The sequence below is a fragment of the Vicugna pacos genome, chromosome 12 (genome assembly GCF_048564905.1).
Source record: "Vicugna pacos chromosome 12, VicPac4, whole genome shotgun sequence".
In the NCBI taxonomy this organism is placed as follows: Eukaryota; Metazoa; Chordata; class Mammalia; order Artiodactyla; family Camelidae; genus Vicugna; species Vicugna pacos.
Genome location: NC_132998.1, coordinates 5,948,549 through 5,971,193, shown reverse-complemented (window position 1 = coordinate 5,971,193; position 22,645 = coordinate 5,948,549). Strand labels below are relative to the sequence as shown.

Below are 22,645 nucleotides of genomic sequence, written 5' to 3'. Positions count from 1 at the left end.
CCCTGTGATTGGCACTTAGGTTCAGGATTCTGGTTGGAGCCTTGTGGCCTTGGGCCTGGCCATTCCTGCTCCTTCCTGCCTCCCTCTCTTGCCACACCTGCACCCAGGTTCCTGCCTCCTGGCTTCTGTCTGTCTCTCTGGGTGAATCTGTGTCTGCCTCATCTTTTCAGCATTCACAATCCTTGTTTTGGGTCTGTCACATCCCTATATCTGTCTGTTTGTATGTGCCTAGGTTTGTCTTTTGGACTGCCAGTGCCAGCGTACACTTGTGTGTGTGTCCTTCTCTGTCTGTGGATGTTTGCCTCTCTGCCAAAGCAAGGAAGGTACGGTGGGCTCTGAGAACCTGGCTAGGTGTGCTTGTCTCTTGGTGCAAGTGTGCATTTGTCTGTCTCTGTGTGTGCTCCTGTGTGTGTGTAAATCGAACGTGTCTGTGTGTGACAGTGCCTCTAGATGTGCATCTGTCTCCCTGTGTGTGTGCTGGTCTCTGTGTGAATGTGTTTGGCTCTGCCTCTGTGCTGACCTCTACAGTGTGGCCTGCCCCTGTGAACACATCTCCGTGCATGCCTGGGGGCATGTGTTGGTGTCTCAGGGTATGTATCTGTCTCTCCATCTCTTTGCTTGTCCCTATCTCTCCATGTCTAAGTGTCGGTCATACCACAGCCTCAGTGCATAGCAACAGCTGACAGCTGAAGACTCCTCAGGCGAGAGAGAGAGAGAGAGAGAGAGAGAGAGAGAGAGAGAGAGAGAGAGAGAGAGAGAGAGAGAGAGAGAGAGAGAGAGAGACTAGGGGGAGGAGGGAGCCCATGAAGAAACAGCCAAGAGGATAGGGACAGAGACAGGGCCAGGCTGGGGACAGAGACAAGGACAGAGACAGAGGAGGAAGAGGACAAGGATCGGAGAAGAGCTGATGGTGAAAGATGGGGCACTGGGAAGAAAGGGATGGAGATTGCACCATGAGGCCGGGCTGAGGGGTACTTCCTGCCAAACCCCTCCGCCCCCCGCAGGGACGCTCTGGGACATGCTGGGGTCAGCGGTGCGGGGCAAGGGGCAAAGGTGAACCGCCGGTCTAGCAGAGGGGTCCTGAGACCGCGGAGGTGCCTTGAGGGAGGGTGTAGGGGCGGCGGGCGCCGTTTGTCAGCCCTATTGACAGACGTGATGGGGTTTCCGTCCGTGATCAATGATTCTCATCTCCGGGCCGAATGAGCCGCGGGGCGCCCATCCATCCCCGTCAGCGCCGCGCGGCGGCAGCCGCCCGAGGCCCCGCCCGCCCTCACCTCGGCCCCTGCCCTGCTCCTGCCTCGGACCCACCTGGGCCCAGAGCATCGAAGGGACCCGGAGTTCCGAGGGTCCCTGGTCTTGCTGGGCTGCTGAGCCTCGCGGGGCTCCTGCTCCGTCGCGCCCCGCTTCGGGGGCCACGGTCCCGGAGCCTCGAGCCCCACGCCCGGCCCTATTCCTCAGCGGCGCACAGACCCAGCCTCTCGGGTACACAGTCCCTGAGCCCCGCAGCCCTCTCCCCTTCGCACCTGGGCCGGGGGCGTGTCTGGGGCGTGCCGGGGTGAAAGTCACCTTCGGTGCCCCCAGCTGGGCGGGAGGGGGCGCGCGGGGCGCGGCCGGGATTGGAGCGCCGCGGAGCCCCGCCCCCCCCCGCCCGCCCGAGTCCGACCCAACTTTCTCCCCCGCCCGCGCCCCGCCCCCGGCGCCGCGCTCCGCTCCTCTAGCCGCTCAGTCCGCGGGCCGCGCCGCCCGCTCCCGCCGCTCCGGCAGCCGCCCCGTGGCGCGCCGGCCCGGGCCCCTCGCCCCCAGGCCCGCCTCCCGCCTGCCCGGGACTCGCCCCGCCCGGCCACCCGGGAAGATGCGGCTGCTCCCGGAATGGCTTCTTTTGCTCTTTGGCCCGTGGCTCCTGAGGAAGGTAAGGGCAGCACGGCGGTAGCGCGAGCGGGGGTCCCGGACGCAGAGGTCCCAGAGTGCGAGGGGCTGCGAGGGGCTGCGTGCGCCCGCCCCGCCCCCGCGCGCAGCGTCCCAACTTTGTGCGGCGTGGGGGAGGCGGACAGACAGACTCCCCGCTCCGGACAGGCGCTCTTCCAGGGCAAGTTGGCCGAGGGTCGGGGTGGGTGCCGGGGTGGAGGCCCGCCTCGAATTCCGCTCCTGGCGCGGCGGGGGAGGGGGACGAAGCCAGACCCGCGAGTGCGCCAGACGGAGCGGGAGTGCGAGACAGACAGACAAGCCAGCAGAGTGTCAGCCTTGCCGTCTTTCCGCGCCAACCTCTCTCGCCTTCCTCGCTGTCTGTCCTTCCACCCCTCCACCCCCGCCTTCCCATTTCTCTCCTCTGCTCTTGTCACAATGCCAGGTGGGCCCTGTGTTCCAAGCATATACGGCCCGAACACACGCGCGCACACACGGACTCACACAGAGACGGTCGAACTTGGCTACGGTCTCCCATCACATTTCCCGCGGAGACACCATCTCCCCTGCACAGCCTCACAGACACACCCCTCGCGCCCGGCGGGTAGGGAGTGGGGGCTGTCTGAAAGGAGAGTCTCTCCTCCCGCCCCCTCCTCGTCCCCACCTTCCCAGGCTGCCTCTTTCCCTGAGGCTCCAGAGCGAGGACCCAGAGGCTAAGGGGGCCCAGACTTGATCTGCCTCCCTCCTAACTTGGAGGCTTCAACTCGTGTACACGGTGTGCTCATGTGTGCTGATATGGAAAGTGTGGGTCAGCGTGTGCACCTGTGTGCGTGCCTGTGTTGGGGCAGCCGGGCTCTGGTGTCTAGTACTGGGGTCCAGGATGCGTGTGTATGCTGATGTGGTGTGCGGTATTGCTCTCATGGGGTGAATACAAGTGCCTGCTTCACAGTGCAGTCATCCGTGTCCCGCTATGAGTCCCACAATGGGGACCCAGGCCCTGGACCCCTGTCTTTTTCCATCAGCTCCCCTATCCCTAACTTTCCTATTTCCTGCACCCCAGCTGTGATCTACCTAGACTGGGGGACAGATAGGTCGCTCCCTACTCCCTGCACCCTCACCCCCAGCCCCTGCAGAGTCTGGAAGGGGTGTAGTTTCCCCCAACCACTTGGACTCCCATCAGTCAGCCAGATCACACTCAGCAGCTCCAGCAGGGCAGGGTCTGCCCTAATGAGGCTGGTGATGGAGCTCCTTGATTCTCCTAAGCCCGCCTGGTGACCTTGAGGGGCTGGAAGGTGGGCAGAGGAGCCCCCTCCACAAAAACTACTTCCACTGGCAGGAGCTTCTTTTGGACTTGCTGCCTAGCTCTGCCTATAGAGCGCTGCGGGAGGAGATCTGTGCCCCACAACCCACCCGGGTGTGAAGGCCTGGGGGAGAGGAGGTGGGGTTGGATAGTATCCCTTACCCCTTCTTTCTAATTCCTCCCTACTCTCCTCTCCACTCTCCCCGTCAAATAAACTCCCCTGTGGACAGATCTGGTTTAATTTCCTTTGCCCCCTGAAGGGGAATGAAACATCTGGTGGAGACTTGAGGGAGAATAAGCATGAGGATGTGAGCGATGGGGATCTATCTGAATGTGTGAGAGCTGCAGCTGTGGGCCTCTGTGTTAGAGTCCATGGGGGAGAATATCTGCCATTTAGTCCAGCTTGCGTGCATGTGAGAAGCTGTGTGTACCTGTACATACAGACTGTGGATGTATGAATATGTACAACTGTGCTTGGGGGAGTGTGTGTAGGAGTGTGTCCGAGTACCTATCTGTGTGTGCTTGCATGCACTTGTGAGTATGGTGTGTGCACATGTGCATGCCTCACATGGTGGGTCTCTTGTGCACATCTGTGTGTTGGGGTGTATGTGTTGTCTGGATGTGTCCCTGGGGTTTGCGAGTGTGTGTCTGCATTCTTGTGGTTTCAAGTGCATTTGTGTGTGGGTATGGGATTGTGAGCTTCAGGATGCGTTCGTGTATCTGAGTGTGGCTTGTGTGTGTGTGTGCTTAGGGCTGCCTCAGTACCAGAGCTGGCACTGGGTTGACACTGGGTAAGAGGCTGGTAGGGGAGAGTTTACAGAGAAACCCTAATTGTCCAGTGCTGACAACCCTGCCTCTCCCATCCTCTTCACTTGCCCCTCCTCCAGGAGCTCTCTCCCTCCTTCCTCCTTGCTCTGGCTCCCGATCTCCTATCGTGGCCTGTGACTCTTGGTTTCCACTGCCTCTGGGGCTCTGGCGCAAGTCTTCTTCAGGATCTTTCTAACGTGGTCTCTGACTCCTCTCCCTGTCTGTCTCTGTCTTCCCCACCCCTTGCCAAAGCAGCTGCCTACTGGGAGAAGCAGCAGGCGATCAATAGTCACTAATCACTAATCACTAATCACTAATTAGCTAGGGGAGGGCAGGGGCGGGGCCCTGTGGGACCTTCCAGCTCTATCCTGCCTCTGGGAAGGATTAGGCTGAAGCGAGTCTCTCAGCCCTGGCTGGCCCCATCCCCATATCTAGCCACCCCCTCCTGCCTCTGTACCCCCCTTTAGCCCCCCAGCTAATCTCTGGCTGGGCCACTTAGGCACGTGCAGCCTGGGCCAGGGCCCAGAGCTGTTGGCGGGGATTTGGGGGTAATCAGGGGCCGCAGCTGGGCCAGGGGCATGAGAGGGGGGCACTGTGATTGATCCCTTGGGCCAGAGTCTGTGAGTATGGGAGGGAGTACCCGATGAAAGAAAAATTTACACGGCCTTGGGGTTGGGGTGGGGGAGGAGCTGGAGGCCCAGGACACGGTGATTAGGGAAGAGGTGAGGTAATTGGGGGACTGAAACAAGGTAAAGAAGGGTCACTGGGGTCAGGGATGGGGTCATTGGGAAGGGGAGAGATAAACGTTCTACGAGACCAGGTAAGTAGAGGGGACATCATAGGGGTCAGAGATGAAGTCATTGTCGAGGAGATGCGGAACTTTGGACAGAGCCCTGGAACTCCACATAGGCGGAGTCCAGGAAGGGGTCAGGGTAACTGGGAGAGGGCAGAGTCGGTCATGGGGGAGGGGCCCCAGGGCTCAAGGGTGGCTGGGTGCAGTGGGGAGTCGTGGGGCGAGGGGTGGGAACGAGCAACGGGGCGGGGATGGGGAGCAGGGAGCGCTGCCTTGAGCGCTGGAAATTGGCAAGTCTCCCCCTCTCCCTCGCCTACCCCGCCTCCACCCCCACCCCGCCCACTCCCCCTCCGGCTCCGGCTTCGGGAAATTACATCCCAGCACCGCGGCTCCCACCGCCCCCCCCACGCGCCCCGGAGCCCGCGCCTTTATAGGCACATTTATTGCAATAATAAAGTGAGGCGCGGGGCGGGGGGCGGGGGGCGGCCGTTCCCGGGGGGACCGCGCCGGCTCTAGGAAGCAGGGAAATAAAATAAAATAAAATAAAATCAAAATTCAGATAACGGTGAGCCTTGCGCGCTGCAGGCCAAGAGCAGGCGGGCAGGCGGGGCTGAGGGGGAGGGGGCGCCCGGCCCAAGGGCAGAGCCCGCCCCACCAGCGGTCCCCGCCCCCTCACGCTATACTAGGGTCTGGAAGGAGGTATCTTTGCCTCCACCTGCCTGGTCCCCTCCTGTAGCCTGATCCTGCCCGTCTGCCTTTTCCTCTGACTTGTCTCCCATACCTGTCCTCAGCTCCCGTCTCCCTATTCCTCTCTTATCTCCTTTCTTGTCCCCAAGTCCCAATTAACATTCCCCAACTCCTGGGTCTCTGCATCCCTCAGCACTCCTGTTTCTGCCCAATAATCATTTCCCATCCCTGATTTCCGTTCCCACCCCCATCAGGCCCCCATCCCCTTCTCCCAGTCCCTGTTCCGTTCTCATTCCTGCCATTCCCCAACGCCCATCCCTCATCTACTATCCCTGTCCTCCCCTCCCCATTTTAGTTCCCATCCCATCCTGTTTCCCCATTTTCATTCTCCTGGCTACGCCTCTGCCCAGTGCCTGTCCACCATTTCTGATCTCCTCTTCATCCCTGTCCCCATGCCTATCCTTGTTGCATCCTTCTCTCTGCACCATATACCTGTGCCTGCCGAGTCTCCAACCCCAGTCCTCCTCCATCTCTGTCTCAATCCTCACCCAAGCCTGTCCTGTCTATCTCACCTCTGTCCTCACTCCCATCTCTATCCCTGGTTCCCAGCCAGACCCTGGCTACTCCACCAGCCCTGACTGCGGTGCCCCCTGCCTCCTTCTAGGTGGAAGGGTTCAGTATGCTATTCCCTACCCTTCCTCAACCCAGGCCTGGAGCACTCCTCTTTCCCCAGCAACGGGGTGCCGTCCCCTCCCCCAGTCAGAATCCTGAGTGGCCCCGCCTGACCCACGCAGCAGGAGAGAAGCCACCGACAGGTCTGGAGGCCTGGGGGAGGTGCGCCCTGCAATGCGGCTGGGGGGCTGGCAGCCTGATCCTGTCTCCGTTCCCAGCGGTCCCATCCCCAAGAGCCCCTTTCCCCCACCCGGTGGAGTTTGTTCAGCAGCAAAATGCAGCCTCAACTCCCCTCCAATGCGTGGGCTCGCTGCCTTGGGGGCAAAGCTCTCCTGGCTCGGCTCCCGCCCTGCTAGGGCCTGGAGGCGCCTAGTGAAGTGCACCCCACACCCCACACCCTCCCTCCACTGCCACCGCACACCTCCGCCCCCCAAGCCGACAGCCAGGCTAGCCTCTCCCCTCCGCAAATGTCACTGCGCCCAATTAGCTTAATTAAACCAGCTCTGGAGCAGGGGGACCCCTCCTTGGACAACACCCGGCTCCCACTCTCAGTTGTCAAGGGGGAGGGACAGCACCACAGCTTCTGGGCAAAGAGGCCCCCTGATCCCCCTGCTTTCCTCTCCTACCCCCACCCACAGTTGGTGACACAATCTGAAGGGTAGAGGGAAAGAACCACAGTGAGACAGTCAGAAGAAATAGGGAGAAAAACAATCACAGAAGGAGAAAATTAGAGACAGAGTGAGGAAGAGAGAGAAAAAAGAGACTAAGAATCAGAGAGAAAGGGAGAGAGAGGGAGAGAGAGAGATGGAAAAACAGCGAGAGGGAGAGCGAGAGAGGGAGAGTGAGAGCGAGCGTGCAAGCAAGGAAGCCAGAGGGAGGATTTTATTTTATTCCATGTTCCCATTTCTCGGCTCGTTTCCTCCCAGACTCATGCCCCCCCTCAACTGAGCTAACCCCCCCCACCGAAGGTCGCTTTGGCCGCCCCCCCCACTCTTCCCTTTTATCTTGGCTGTCTCCAGCAGCCGGTGGGGGTTGTGGGTGCCCAAAGCCCCGGGATTTGCCAGGATCGGAGAAGCGCAGACAGCAATTTGTCTGGGATCAGAGGGGGGAACACCCAGCACCCCTGACTGCCCAGCCAAACCTCCTTCCTCCTCCCAGCCCCTGTCTGGAAGGAGTCTGGACTGAAGCAGTCGACAGGTCCTGGGCTGGGTGCAGGATGTCGGGTGCTGCTGGGGTGTGCTGGGAGGGGGTGGCTCAGAGGCACAGGGGTCAGGGACTGAAGGATGTCCCTGGAAAGAGCTAGTGGTTGGGCCCAGAGGGGTGAGGAGATTAGGTGTCAGAGTTCAAATGACTCCCCCAACCATCCTTGGACTTTCCCTGGAAGCTTCACACACTCCCTCCTCCAATGTCCTCTCCGAGGCTCAGGCCTTGCTCTCTCTAAGCCCACCTTTAAGGGTGTTGGCCTCTCCTCCAGGGAGGCCCTTGCCCCCTCCCACTGTGGCCTAGGACTCCTTCCCCCCAGCCCCTCTGAGGCCCACCCTCCGGGTGTCAGCTGCCAGCTCCTGCTTGTCTGTCTGAGTCAATCACTCTTGCCACCCCCGCCCCCCTTCACCTGAGCTGGGAGGAGAGATGGACGGGAGGAGGAATGAGGGGGGCGATAAATATGTATGACGAGCGGGTGGCGGCGGCATTAATAACCCGGGATCGCAGTGCTGCGGGGATGGGGACCAGGCGGTGGAGATTCTAGCCCAGCAGCTCGACTCTGCCGCTCCTGTCCCCTGTGGACACATGGGTGTGTGCAGAGGGGGACACCCATGCTGCCCTGCCTCTTTATCGACCCAAAGCTCATCCTGCAGGCCAGTGTGGGACCCCCCAGGGACCATTCATAAACAACTCACACATATGCACCCCCGAGGGGAACGCGATGAGACCACACTTACTGTATCATTGTGGATACACTGACACACACCCTTGATAAAACTTGACACATGGACAGAAGATGATAGGAGCTCACACAGGAAAAGTGACACCCTCAGAGAATCACACACAGCCACCCTCAGACATACAGCCAACGCAGGCATACAACCACACCAGCCACACAGACACAACTACCACAAACGGAAACACAGCCTCACTTAGAACAACATAGACACAGCCAATTCAGGCACATATACGCAGCCACCACAGGCTGATAGACATTCAGCCACCACAAGTAGGCGGACATACAACCTCCTGAGACTGATACACAGGGGCATACAAATACACACACACGTACAGCCACCATGCACAGCCTGAGACCTGGGACATGGCCATACCCTTGTGCCCCATTTTCCTGAAATACTTCCATACAATCACTGGTTCCTTATTTTATCTTTTTTCGTATTATTTCTGGCCCATGAAATTTATAATGTGTATTAATCTGTGTACTTTATACCCTAGCCAGACACATACATACTCATCACCATAGGTTGAGACTTGAGTGTGCCCGTGCACGCGTCCATGCATGCGCACACACACGCGCACACACACACACACAGTCATCACTCCAGGTAGACAGACACACACCCACCCTCCCAGGCTAACAGAAACGCAACCACCCCAGACTGACACACACGGTACGCCCTCCCCCCAGTCAGAACCCACACGCAGTAAGGCCACGGTAAACGGCCACAGCCAGCACAGTCTGACTGACACACTCTGACACGCACGGCTCCTCTCCCTCCTGCTCCCCTCGCTGGAGCGGCATCTCCATATTTCTTCCTCTCGCGCGCGCGCGCGCGCGTGTCTCCTTCACTCCCGGCCACCCCCAACCCCCGCCCCAGATAATTGATGGCCCGGGCCTGGCCCGGCCGCTCCCGCCTCTCGATCCATCTTGTATTCGCGCCCGCGCTGTCTCCTAGATCGGCCGCCACCTGAGACGCAAGGAGACGAGTAGGGGCGGGCAGGGGCGGTCCTCCAGCCCCGTCCCAGCCCAGGAAAGGACCACCAGGCGGCCTCCCCCACATTAGGAGCGCTGGAGGCAGAGAGGGGTGCTGGCGTAGCCCTCAAACCTCAATCCACAGTGCCCAGCCTCTCCACTGCCCTCAGCCCCGTCCGTTTCCCTTGCCCCTCCCGGCAAGGGAGAAGAGGGTGGGGGGGGTGCCTTAGGCTCGGCAGGGTGTTGGGAGGTCTCACTCTTTATTGATACTGGACACTGGCAGTGGTCATGGCCTCACTTGCTTGAGTTCAGCGTCTCCCTGGTCCATTACTCCCAACCAAGCCCAGGCCCACAGCTCCACACTCCCTATTCAGACCCACACTGGCTTTGGCTTTTTTGACTTTATGAGTTCTCATCGGAGTTCTGTGAGAACACAAGGATTCTCAACGTCATCTCATAGGTGTAGAAACTGAGGCCTAGACCACATGGCTTGAAAGGGTTGCAGGTCCACTCCAGAACGCACTTCCTGAGCCACTGCCTCGTACGGCCCGATTCCATTTGGTCTCCTAGTGGCTGTGGATAGGGGTCTGCGTGGCCCTGGCGGGGTGGCCAGAGACAACCCCAAGGTCTCTCTTTTCCTCTTTATCTACAGGCGGTCACTGCCCAGATACCAGAATCCGGGAGGCCGCAGTACCTGGAGTTGCGCCCCGCCGCGGCCGGAGGGGGCGCCCCTGGGCAACAGCTCCCGGCACCGCCGAGGTCTTCCGAGGGCTTGGGCACCGCCCGCGCCTGGAGCTGGGCCTGGCCCGCTAACCACACTGGAGCACTAGCCCGGGAGGGAGCGGCGGGGGCGCCCGCGCAGCGCACCAAAAGAAAGCCGTCTATCAAAGCGGCCCGCGCCAAAAAGATCTTCGGCTGGGGGGACTTCTATTTCCGGGTGCACACCCTCAAGTTCTCGCTACTGGTGACCGGTAAGATTGTGGACCACGTGAACGGGACCTTCAGCGTGTACTTCCGCCATAACTCATCCAGCCTGGGCAACCTCAGCGTCAGTATCGTGCCGCCCTCCAAGCGCGTCGAGTTCGAGGGCGTCTGGCTGCCGGGGCCCGCCCCCCACCCGCTGCAGTCTACGCTGGCCTTGGAGGGGGTGCTCCCTGGGCTGGGGCCCCCGCTGGGGATCGCGGCCGCGGGGCCAGGGCTAGGAGGCACTCTCGGGGGCGCGCTGGCGGGTCCGCTCGGGGGCGCGCTGGGAGTGCCCGGGGCCAAAGAGTCACGCGCTTTCAATTGCCACGTGGAGTATGAGAAGACGAACCGCGCGCGCAAGCACCGCCCGTGCCTGTACGACCCATCGCAGGTGTGCTTCACTGAGCACACGCAGAGCCAGGCCGCCTGGCTCTGTGCCAAGCCCTTCAAAGTCATCTGCATTTTCGTCTCCTTTCTCAGCTTTGACTACAAACTGGTGCAGAAGGTGTGCCCAGACTATAACTTCCAGAGCGAGCACCCCTACTTTGGATAGCGCGACCCGCCCTCGCCCGGCCCTGAGCTTCCCGCCAAATCCCCAACTCCCTAAGTGGGACCCCTCCCTGTGCCCACATCCACAACTTCCAGCCTGGGCGTGGAGAGAAACAGCCCTCCCAGGGACCATCGGCTGGCGAGCGCCCCCTTTTCCCTATGGGGGTGCCCACAAGGCTGAAGGTAGCTCCCTTGACTACAGAACAACCCAAAGTGAAGGGGAAAGAGCGAAGCTACAGAATAGGTGGGGCTTGGAGGCGGTCCCAGCGTCCCCTGCGTCCACACTGAGTCCACTTTACGCCGCTGGCGCTGGGCTGGATTCTCCCTTTGCCCGCAGCTTTAATAACGCCCGGCCTGACACACTCATTCCGCCGTGACTTCCTTACCCCCTCATTCCGCCGTGACTTCCTTACCCCCAGGCGCTTGTCCCTCACCCTGTGCCCATGTAAAGACCATAAGGTCTTGTAAACCGCAGCCTATCCCGTTATCCTTCTGCCTGCCGTATGCCAGTCCCTTCCGTTCCCCGAAACTCCAATAATTAGGGTAGCAGAAGCAGAACTCCTGGGCGAAGGCGATTGACTCGGGCCCCTGCCCTCTGCCCGCCTCCCTCCTGTCCCTGCCGTCTTGCTCCACCTTTCCGGCTGCTTCCTCTCAGTGATTTTATTTATTTACTTAACGCCAAAACAGACGGGAAAGGGAACAAAATAAAGTGAAATCCAATAGGCGTCTGTGTGAGACCTTTGTAGGGAAGTGGGGTGGTGGTGTGGATTTATGTCTGGCCAGGGCCTCCTCCCACCGCGGCTCCTGGGGAAACCGAGGCAAATATTGACAGAGCTAGCACCTTGGAGGTCATCCAAGACCACATCAGATACACGTGGAGGAGACCCTTGGGATAAGAGCCCTGCCTGGGGTGAGGATTTTCCTCCCAGGTGTGGGCGATGTGAAGCTGCTGCAAATAGAATGGGGATTAGACCTGAAAGGGGACCACCAGCGGACTATTTGGGACTACTTGGGGGAGGAGGTATAAGGCTTTGAATGGGATGGAGGTGCAGGGACAGCGTAGGCAGAGCGCTGACAACCTGCTAAGCTCCGCGGAGCTGGCGGGAGGAGGCAGGTGGGGGGGAGGGGAAACGGTGTTTGCGGCATCTGGAGTCATCGATCTTCCTTTTCCCTCCTAATTTCGTGGGCGCTGAGTTTGCAGACGGATGGGGGAGGGAGGGAAGGAGCCCTGAGACGAGGGGGTGGGGGAAGGGACAAGCTCGAGTTTGGAGAGCCGGGCCGCGCCGCTGCTGCTTGCCTTCTGCAAACACAAACAAGGCCCCCTTCAGCCAGCTGCCCACCCTCCCCACCCCCGCCTCCAGCTCCCTCCTGCAGACGCGGCTGATAATTTTATCCGCCCCCAACCCTGGCCCGAGTGTTAATTGGCTGCGGCTTCATTAGCAGTTCTCAAGCTCAGCCGCCCCCCCCTCCCCTCGGGACCCCTGACTGGGGCGAGAGAGGATGTACCGACAAGCTGAGGCACAGAACGACACCTCGTCTTCAGCCTTCCTTCGCCTTGAGTCCTGGGTGAAGGTACGCCTGGGAGAGGGCAGTGTTCTCCTGAGGATTGCCTACTGGCTCCAGCGGGAAACTGAGTCGGAGGTGAGTCTGATACAGACGGGCCTGGGAGGGAAAAGTCGGTAAGGGGAAAATACATACCGGATAGATGGATGGATGGATGGATGGATGGATAACAGTATCAACTGAAAGGAGGAGGGAGGTGGGAAGCAGTTCTCGGTCAGAGATTGGAGGAAGGAGAAGAACCTAGCAAACTCCCAGCACCAAGCCTATTATTTCTGGAAAGACCCGAAAACACCTGAGGCTGGAATGGGAGAGAAGGAGGTTACAGCTTAGGGTGGAGGGGGTGGAGCTTCTAAGGTCTGATATGAGAGCCAACTGGAAAGACTGGAATTAGCAAGTTAGCCCATCTGGGCCTCAGTTTCCTCATTTGTAAAGCAATAATAAAATAGCGTGCTCTGAAGATTAAATGAGACTTTGCAAGTGAACAGGCTTTGCAGTTAATTGTCCTCCTCCTCTTCCTCTGACTCACAAACCTGACTCCTCCTCTGCCATCCTCTCCTCCTCCTCCCCTTCCTCTTTGGCTATCTGGGAGCAGAATGAGGTGCCCCTACTTGTAACTGCACTTGTTGCATTTGCATTTTGTTACCTGTTCACCTTTTTTTTTTTTATGGAGGTACTGGGGATTGAACCCAGGACCTTATGCATGCTAAGCATGAGCCATACCCACCTGTACCCCTTCACCTCTTGATGTCCCAGCCATCAGTGATCTATTCTGATACCTCCAAGGCTATGGCATGCCGGGCATGGTGAAGGCGCTCAATATATCGGCCGAATGAATGAATGTAATATTGCTATGTAAGGCAATGGTTCTCAAAACCACTGGCTTATTAGAATCACCAAGGGGAGGTTTTGTTGTGTGTCAGTGTGAGTGGGCAAAAGCCATTGAACTAGAACTTCTGAGGAAAGGCTCATATATTTATGTCACATTTCCCAGTCAGTTCTGCTGCCTAGGTTTGGGGATCTACTCCTGGAGGGATCCATGAGTCCCTTGCCCAAAGAATGAGTCTAGATAAGTCAGGCAAGAGGGAATATCCCTTCCAGTTCCAAAGATCTATAGCCCCAGGGTACAAAGAAAGCTCACTGATTGCTGGGGCAGCAATGGTGAATAGGTACCCAACACAAAGCAAAATTCAACATGTGCAAGGACAGGAAGGGGGCACCTCATTCAGCTCCCAGATGTCCCAGGGAAGGAGAGGATGGCCACAGAGGAGGCAGGTTTGGGAGGATGAGGAGGGACAATTCATCCCAGAGCATGTTTACACACACAGCCTCATTTAATCCCCACCATATGTTATTTTATTATTGAGTTACAAGTGAGGTTAATTTGCTAGTTAATTTCCCACAGCTGAAACTTGAACTCGGGTCCCTCACTCTTCCAAACCAGGGTGCTTTCCAGTGCACCAGAGCTCTCTAGCTTGTATAGGAAGAGAGCCTAATAAGGCTAGGTACTCAGTAGACACCCAGTGAATGGTTGCAGTATGGACAACAGACAGGAAAATCAAAAACAAAACGAAACAAAAAAATACCCCCTGAAGAGCTTCAGGACAGTGAGGAGATGGGGCGGCACTGGATCTCTTTTCTTTCAGGCAAAAGCCTCTGACCGTGGGGCTGTAGACGGGAAATGAAACGGAAGAAGGGGGGGGCGGAAACTACAATTCCCAAAAGACCATATAAAGGGACTAGCTCACGCATGCGTAGGCCCCTCCCTAGTTCGGTAGCTTCCTGGTAGCTCTTCTCGCGCATGCGCCCTCTGTCAGTTTTCTTCCAACCCCTTACTTGCCCTGGCCGGAGTTGGTGCCTCAACCTCCTGCGGCGTCGACCTCCTGCGGCCTTGACCTCAGTTTGCGATGCTACTTTTCTCTTTGTTCTGGGCGACTCGGGTAAGAACGAGGCTCTGGAGACTGGGTGATCAGTAGAAAGTAAGCTCCCTTCCTACTCTAGCTTCCAGTCACAAACTTGGGGTTCTCTTGGCTTTTCCACGCACGTGGTCTGTGTCTTGGGGGAGCGGAAGGAGGATGTGCAACTAGGGGATCCCTGAGACCCTAAGTGTGCACACGATGATTGGGGCCCGTCCCCATTACGGGAACCAGACGCCCCAGGGCCTTGTGACCGCCCGTTTGACGTGGCGTTAGGGAAGAAAACAGCACTGGATGCCCCCAGGGGACCTATGCTGGCCCACGAGTGGGGTTCCTGGCCTGGACTGGCGAGCTGAGTCTTGCGAGCTCTGAGCCGTGCAGATGATGCAATTGTGCACTCCTGCTTGCATCAGGGGTCCTGTGACTCTGTGGGCTGGAAGGAGGTGCAAAGAGTGGGGAGCCCAAAGTACAAGATGTGGGTTCTGGCTTCCCTGCCAACAGTCCCTCCACCCCCAACCTCTTCCCCAGGGGTTGCTAAAGGCTACCTACCCACATCCACTGCTCTGGAAATCACCTGTACAGCCATTGCCCTAACCCTTGCCAGTTTGATCACCTCCCCACTGCCCCCTGCAGGGGTATCCTCTGAAGCCTCTGCAGGAAAACTGTATGTTCCTGTGGGTGGGGACTGCCCCTGTTCAGACACATATGCTTCTAGCGGACAGACTTTTCCCTGATGCTTTCAGAGTGGTTCATGGGCAAAGGTGGAGGGAGATTCTGAGGTGAGGTGAATGGACCGAATCAAAACCACCCCCTGGACATTGATTTCAACCTTGGTTCTAGAACTGACTTTTGAAAGTGAATGTGGGGGTGGTAAGAACTAGAACAAACTGACTAGACAACTGGCTGCTGGATATGGAGCCTGAGGGCCTGATGAGCATGGCTGAGGGTTGTTGAATGTTTTTGTCTGGGCAGTTTTTATTTGACCCTGGCTTTTCCTCCCCTAGCCTCTGCAGAGATGTGGTCAGCTGGTCGGGATGGTCATAAGGTGCCAGCACAGCGAAGCAGCCCAGACTCCAACTGGAGAAGCAACTGGGGGCTGGTCAGGCCAGGAGAGTCTATCAGACAGTGATCCTGAAATGTGGGAGCTACTGCGGAGAGAGAAGGACAGGCAATGTCGTGGCCTGGAGCTCATTGCCTCAGAGGTGAGGCCTGGGGAGAGGGGCCAGGGCTTGGGCCACTGTGGGTGCTGGAAGTAACAGCTCATCTTCCTGCTATTTCTCCAGCTCTCCCTTTCAGACTCAGGGCCTTCCTGTTGGGCCTCATCTCATTCTCTTCTTACTGTCATCTGAAGCAAAGGCAGGGCCAGACTGGATTATGGGATGGGGGCATTAAAAAGCTTCCAGATTTACACTGGAATTTGACACAACATTGTAAAATGATTATAAATCAATAAGAAATGTTTAAAAAACAAAAGCTTCCAGAGCCTTCTGGGGCTCCTGCATTCTAGTCTGGTCCCTCTTCCATCTCAGGAGGGAAGAGGAGCCTAGAAGCGCAGATTTGAGTGGACAGGTGGCCTTGCTGGGGACCTGTCACACATCACAGCAGCAGGATTTCTGAGGATGCTGCCTCTGGCTCTGCCCCAGGCCTGGCAAGGAACCCTAAATGAACAGAGCTTTCTGCAGAACCCGGCTCCTCCTTGTGGCCTGGGGCTCTAGCAGGGTGGAGCTGTGGGGTCCAGGGAAGGGGGCTCAATACCTTCTGACATTGCCCCTCCCCCACCCCAGAACTTCTGCAGCCGAGCTGCGCTGGAGGCCCTGGGGTCCTGTCTGAACAACAAGTACTCGGAGGGTTATCCTGGCAAGAGGTGAGGGCTAGGCACCAGGAGGCTGAAGGACAGCCTCAGGGATGGTGCTCCCAGTGGGGGACACCTGCCTGCACCCTCCTAGTGTGTATAGAGGAGTCGCCTTCCCAGTCCTTTGCTGCTGATCCAGGGGGATGGTGGATCCCTTTCTCTGTGCCTTGATATGCCCCCATCCCATTGCAGATATTACGGGGGAGCTGAAGTAGTGGATGAAATTGAACTGCTGTGTCAGCGCCGGGCCTTGGAGGCCTTTGACCTGGACCCTGCACAGTGGGGAGTCAATGTCCAGCCCTACTCTGGGTCCCCAGCCAATCTGGCTGCCTACACAGCTCTTCTGCAGCCTCATGACCGAATAATGGGGCTGGACCTGCCTGATGGGGGCCAGTGAGTATGGATGGGGTGGGTGATGGGCTCCTGGGCAGTGTGGGCGTGGAACCATGTACTGTGCTCTGTGCAGATGGAACAGGCCTTTCCCTGTCCTGCAACTTACAGTGGATGAGGACGATAAGACCCTAGTAATCAGCACCTGGCACAGGGTGAACAGAGCAATGAGGGTGGTACCTGCTGGGAGCTGTGTTCCAGGGACCGAGGCCTTTGGAGTGGGGCAGGAAGGGAGTGGATAAGTCTGGGAGTTATTCCACTCTGAACCTGACTTTTTCTTCTCCCCTCCCAGTCTCACCCATGGCTATATGTCTGATGTCAAGCGGATCTCCGCCACTTCCATCTTCTTCGAGTCTATGCCCTATAAACTGAATGTGAGTGCTCTAGGGTGTGGGGAGGGAGCTGTGAGGAGCTGCCCACTTTCTCCTTACTGCTTTAGCTTTCTGTCTGTCCAGCCCCAGACCGGCCTCATTGACTATGACCAGCTGGCACTCACTGCTCGGCTCTTCCGACCAAGACTCATCATAGCCGGTACCAGTGCCTATGCGCGCCTCATTGACTACGCCCGCATGAGAGAGGTTGGTGGAGGGCTGGAGCACGGCCCTCCCTCAGGGGTGGTGGGGAGATTCTGGAGGAGGCACAGCCTGGGGCAGGCCTGTGTGGGCCCTCCCCAGGCTGAGGCCTGTCTCTGTACCCGCCCAGGTGTGTGATGAGGTCAAGGCACACCTGCTGGCAGACATGGCCCACATCAGTGGCCTGGTGGCTGCCAAGGTGATCCCCTCACCTTTCCAGCATGCGGACGTTGTCACCACCACCACTCACAAGACCCTTCGAGGGGCCAGGTCAGGCTCCCCTGAGGTCAGGACTTGCCTCTCCCTGCCTTCACGCCCCACCTCCAGGGCAGAGAGGAACTCATTCCTACCTGAAGCCATGTCTATGAGAGTTCTTCTCCTGCCCATGGTGGCAATTCCATGGCTGAGGGTTTGGGGGTGGAGGTGAGGGCTCCTCCCCTCAACCCCTGGAGTCCAGGGCACCAAACACAACTATGTTGGACTCTGATAGCCCGCAGGGGTCGGGCCCTTTGCTCTTCCCACCCCCTTGCCCTTTCTTTTCACCTTAGATTCTGATCATCTATCTCCCACACAGGTCAGGACTCATCTTCTTCCGGAAGGGGGTGCGAGCTGTGGACCCCAAGACTGGCCAAGAGATCCCTTACACATTTGAGGACCGAATCAACTTTGCTGTGTTCCCATCCCTGCAGGGGGGACCCCACAACCATGCCATTGCTGCAGTGGCTGTGGCCCTAAAGCAGGTAAAGGAGCCTACTCTTGTGGGGTGGGCGGGGCGGGGCCTGGAGGCTCAGACCCTGCACCTGAAGTTGGAGCTGGCGGAAGGGAAGTGCCAGGGTGGGAGGGGACTGGGATGGGGTCACAACTGTGCTGGGGGTGGAGGAACAGAAGGGGCAGGGCTTAAGGTGACAGTGTCGCTGTCTTATCTCCAGGCCCGCACCCCCATGTTCCGGGAGTACTCCCTGCAGGTCCTGAAGAACGCGCGGGCCATGGCTGACGCCCTGCTAGAGCGAGGCTACTCGCTGGTGTCTGGTGAGCCGTGGGGTTTGCTGAGAGCCTCTGTCACCTCGGGCAGAGGCCCAGGACTCAGCACTTCCCGCTTACTGCCCGCCCTTAGGTGGCACTGACAACCACCTAGTGCTGGTAGACCTGCGGCCCAAGGGCCTGGATGGGGCTCGAGCTGAGCGGGTGCTGGAACTCGTATCCATCACGGCCAACAAGAACACCTGTCCTGGAGATCGAAGCGCCATCACACCTGGGGGCCTGCGGCTTGGTGAGACCTGGGGTACCAGGGGGGAAGGGTGGCTGCCGGGTGCGCTTGGGCTGTGCTGATCCTCCTCTGCCTCCCCAGGGGCCCCAGCTCTGACTTCAAGACAGTTCCGCGAGGATGACTTCCGGAAAGTTGTGGACTTTATTGATGAAGGTGTCAACATCGGCTTGGAAGTGAAGAGAAGGACCGGTGAGTGGGCGGGACCCTGACCCCAGCCAGCCAGTTTACAGTTGCTGTCTCCCCCTCCCCTAGCTGATCTAACAGCCTTCCCGACGCCACTTTTTTCCCTCACCCCTCTCTAGCCAAACTCCAGGATTTCAAATCCTTCTTGCTCAAAGACCCAGAAACAAGTCATCGGCTGGCTGACCTCAGGCAAAGGGTGGAGCGGTTTGCCAGGGCCTTCCCCATGCCTGGTTTTGATGAGCGCTGAAGGCATCTAAGAAATGAGGCCCACAGCCTGACCTTTATTCCTCTTCCCCCAGTCTGGACAAGTGGCAAGGTGGCGGGGCTGCTTATCTGCCAATTTTTTGCTGGAGGAGGAGAGGCCTCCCACTTAGGGGAAGAGCCAGGTGTGGTTCCCCTTCCCAGAATTTGTAGCCAAGAAGGTTTCTTCTTGTAGCAAGACTTAGAAGGAGGCGGCTTGGGGCTTTCTGCCCTAACTGCTTCCGTTATCTCAGTGTTATAGACTCCCTGCTCTTTCTCGGGGAGGGGGAGTTCCCGTTGTGAGCCAGAGGAAGGGGTGGGTTGGCACCCTCCTTTCCGTTTTTATCTAATAAAATGCTAACCTGCTCTGAGCTTCTATTACTGTGGGAGGGGTCCCCTGGGCCAGGTGGTGATTTGTCTCCCTCAACGTGTTCCTCCCTTCCCTCCCACCACCACCACAAGGACCCCCGGGGCTGCAGCCTCCTTTCTGTCTCTGATCAGAGCCGACACCAGACGTGATTAGCAGGCGCAGCAAATTCAATTTGTTAAATGAAATTGTATTTTGCCCACGGCTGCTTCTGTTTGATCCCTGGGGACAGAGGGGAGCAAGGGAGGGGTGGGGAAGGCAGGGAGAGGCCCAGGTGTGAGGCAGGAGGGGGTGCCCATTGGCACGAGAGGCAGCAGGCTTGGGCACCAGGAGGAGCGAGCTGCGCAGAGGGGCGTAGGTGCATCCTCACAAGCTGGCTGGGCTGTCAGGGGCGAGCCCAGTCGAGCCCAGTCGAGTCAGGGCAGCACCGCCCCTGGGCTGGCGCCTGGAGCCTGGGCTAACATGGGGCCTGCCACGTCACTTGGCAATCAGAGGCCCCTGCTTGCTCTTGGCTCACGTAGGCCACGCTCAACACGTAGCATACGCACCACACCCTGTGAGGCCCGGGTAGCGGGGCAGAGGGGCTGACATGGCCCTTTTAGGTCAACCAGGATGCTGCCTGCCCTCCTAGCTCCCCCTCCCCCTCGTGAGACTCAAGCTGAGGGTCAGAGGCGCTTCCGCTGCTGGGAGTGAGGGAAGAGGCTGGGGGTGGGGCTACCTCCCCTCCTCGTGGGAACCCGGCCTGTGTAAGCAAGAGCTGGACAGGGTGGCTAGAGTGGCGCCCTGGGGTGGAGGGTGGAGAGTGGAAGAAATGAGTAGGCTGGCCGGTGGTTCACATGGACGTGCACTACTGCCAGGCTTAGAAGTCTGGCCGGTCCTTCTTCAGCTTCTTATAGTCAGTGGAAACTGCAAGGAACTATGGGGGAGAAAGGGGGATTGCACTGAGTGCCCAGGCCTCCCTTTGCTGGGGGTTAGGGGTTGTGGAACTGGGATCAAGAGATGAGCGGATGGAGGTGCAACCCTAAAGCCACTGGCAAGTACCTTGTATTGGTCATTGGGGCTCAGGCGGTTCCAGGGCTCTGGGTTGTTCTTTCGGTCCCAGCTGTAGAGAGGGAGGAGGGTTAGGGCTTCCTCTCTGGGAGCTAAGGGGACATCTCGGGTCTCTGCCCCCACCCCAGCACCCTTTTCTCTGTAGGGGTCCATTTCCCAGAGACTGAGGGGGCGCGTTATTGGGTGCTGACAAGGGAGACAAGAAGGCTGTCACTATTGTCAGTGTGGGGCCAGGTGACAGACTGACAACCTAGCCCAAGGAATCCCACCTGCTCCCTAGCACCCTAGGTTAGCCCTGCAGAGCAGAGAGGTGGGAATCAGGCAGAAATCCCAAGGTGCTGGGGTTGCAGTGATGGGCTTCGAATTGAGACAACAAATTCCACCTCTGGCGGGGCTTGGCATCTCCCTGAAGCCCATCTCTCCCCGCAGCCCTGGCCCCAGAAGCACCCCCAACAGCTCACCCAGCCACCCCCACTCCACCGTGCTTGGGCAGCAAGATAGAGGTACCCAAAGGCTGCCAGTGGTGGCGGCGGTGGCAGCTGCGGCGAGGCAGCAGAGCCACGTCGCCATGGTAACCAGGCCAGTACAAGTTCTGCAACCCAAAGCTGGCCCACTCTTGAGCCACCAAGGAGTGAGGAGGAGTGAGCGGTCAGTCAGTCGGGTGGGCCCTAGGGGAGGCCCTAGGGGAGGTGGGGGCCTCCCAGGTCAGGAGCTGGCTCCAGCCCCTAGATACCTGGGGATTTCCCACCGTCCCTGAGAGGCATTCCTACCCCATCTTGCCCAACCCAGGACCCCTTACTGTGTCCCAAGCCAGGCCTTTACCAGACGTCCGGGCTGCGCAAGGCGAGCCGTAGCAAGTAGAGTGCAGCGCTGCCCATGCCCAGGCCAATGAAGCCAATCATCGGGATGAGCTGTGGGGAAGACAGAGGGCACTTTCAGGGTTGGCCCCCCTCCCAATCGCCCTTTACAAGCTTTTCTGCTCTCGCTTACCCCCACCCCGGGTCTGGCGCTCCCTCCCCTCTGGAAGCAGGGACCTGCACCCTCCCACACCACATTTCCTGCCATAGTTGCCCTCGTCCTACAGTGAGCCTGTCTGAGTTAGATTCAAGGAACATGGGGGTGAGGGGGCATATTGCAGACACAGATTGAGGGCACCCTGGAGAAAGATTAGGAGCACTGGGGAAGGCAGGGCACTGGTAGATTTGGGGGCTGCAGAGGCATCCAGAGAGTTAGGAGGTAGAATCATGGCTCCTAGAATCAAACTCACCCCAGGATGTCTCTTAATCTGCCGGTAGAAGCGGGCTCCTAGGCTGGTTCCTGCCATATCGCCTCTCCAGTGTCTGGTCCTCTCCAGTGGCCCTACTCCCTTTCTCCTCCTGGGGTCCCGCCCCACTCTGGGGAGGGGTCAGCCCAGCCCAGCCCAGCCCAGCCCAGCCCAGCCCAGCCCAGCCTGGCTGCTTCCTCAGACTCACTCCACCCCCCATCTCTCAGCCGGGAGATTGTTAGGGAGCAGAGGGATTTCTGCTCCTCCACTCCTGGTCCATGGGACACTATCATGCTTTGGGCTGGTCCAAGGGAGAGGTCTCTCAGACTCTGACCCAGAGACTGATTGAGGGGGGATCTAGAAGTGGGAGAAAGGACTCACCAGGGGACAGACAGGCCTCCGGTAAAGCACAGATGTGGAGTGTTCACAGGGAGGACCAGGAGGGGTTGGTGACGAGTGAAGGTATCTGCAAAGCTTCCCTGATACCCCGAGAGCCACCCAGGAGCTGTCAGGTCTTGGGGACTCTGCTTCTGTCTCTCTCCACAGGATAGTGGGAAAAGGAGGCAGACGGAGAGACCGACAGAACTAAAGCTGCCCCAGCCGCTCTAGTCTGGGCAGTTTTTCCAAGTTGTATTGTGGTTGGCCTGGAATAGTGTTTGGAGGCCAGGGGAGCCAGGCATTATCATAAATCTGGCTCAGGATAGTCTAAGTCAGTTGGCAAAGTTTAGGGGCTTGAGAGACTTTTTCCCTCTGCCTACCTTGGGTAGGGGGTGAAGGTGGAGAGCCATCTAGGGAAGACACTTTCTGCCTCTGGCTGTGATAGAAAGCAAATGGAGTGAAGGAAATAAGGAAAGATAGAAAAGATGTTGAAGGAGGGAAGAGAACAAGACAGAGAGAGGTATAGAGCGATTTCCTCCCTTTGCACAACCAACTCAGGTGTGTGCTATGTTGTCAGGGTGGGAAGGCTCATTGCCACTGTTTTTGAGGAACTGGGATCCAAGGGACCCAGGAGCTGAACTCTAATCACCTCTCCCCACTACTATGCTAACTTCTACCCTCCCTGCTGCGCAGTTACCCATCCTACAGAGCTGCCCCACTTCTCCACTCCAGGGCCCCGTGGTGTCCAGGCAGGGTCGAGTTTTGCACCCACCGCTGGGCCTCTCGGAAGAGGCATCCTTTCCTGTGGGTCCTCTTCCTTTCCCCACCCTCCTTTCACTGATACCTCCCCCGCCTCCTGCGCTGACAAGCTCGGCTGTAATTAGGCTGCGGGGTCCTGGGCTTTCCGCCTCCCTCCGGCGGATAATGAGATAAAGTGTCAGAGACACGGGGAGAACAAAGAGACAGAGACTCGGTGCTTACGTGTGTGGGGGGCGGGGGAGGGGGACTGACGGGAT

General features: G+C 58.4%; 3 protein-coding genes across 5 annotated transcripts; 2 read left to right on the top strand and 1 right to left on the bottom strand.

Annotated features, from left to right (window-relative positions):
• The first annotated feature begins 1,705 nt into the window (after positions 1-1,705).
• Positions 1,706-11,312, top strand: NXPH4 (neurexophilin 4). Its single transcript, XM_072973891.1, has 2 exons — positions 1,706-1,909; positions 9,731-11,312. Exons 1-2 carry the CDS (start codon positions 1,853-1,855, stop codon positions 10,592-10,594), a joined length of 921 nt encoding a protein of 306 aa, XP_072829992.1. The 5' UTR covers positions 1,706-1,852; the 3' UTR covers positions 10,595-11,312.
• A 2,650-nt stretch (positions 11,313-13,962) lies between these two features.
• On the top strand, positions 13,963-19,135 carry SHMT2 (serine hydroxymethyltransferase 2). Of its 3 annotated transcripts, none has more exons than XM_006217931.4 (12): positions 13,963-14,090; positions 15,071-15,268; positions 15,851-15,930; positions 16,111-16,311; positions 16,601-16,682; positions 16,764-16,886; positions 17,011-17,150; positions 17,455-17,620; positions 17,810-17,909; positions 17,995-18,150; positions 18,229-18,336; positions 18,450-19,135. In XM_006217931.4, the coding sequence occupies exons 1-12, from the start codon at positions 14,058-14,060 to the stop codon at positions 18,575-18,577; spliced, it is 1,515 nt and encodes a 504-aa protein (XP_006217993.2). In that variant the 5' UTR covers positions 13,963-14,057; the 3' UTR covers positions 18,578-19,135. The 3 variants fall into 3 exon arrangements, with proteins under 3 accessions (XP_006217993.2, XP_072828654.1, XP_015106405.1); XM_072972553.1 differs by having other exon boundaries at positions 13,994-14,129; XM_015250919.2 differs by lacking the exons at positions 13,963-14,090; positions 15,851-15,930.
• Positions 18,896-21,411, bottom strand: NDUFA4L2 (NDUFA4 mitochondrial complex associated like 2). The gene is made up of 4 exons (XM_031675794.2): positions 21,255-21,411; positions 20,810-20,898; positions 19,979-20,039; positions 18,896-19,853 (listed from the first exon to the last, which is right to left on the bottom strand). Exons 1-4 carry the CDS (start codon positions 21,309-21,311, stop codon positions 19,797-19,799), a joined length of 264 nt encoding a protein of 87 aa, XP_031531654.1. The 5' UTR covers positions 21,312-21,411; the 3' UTR covers positions 18,896-19,796.
• Positions 21,412-22,645: the final 1,234 nt, after the last annotated feature.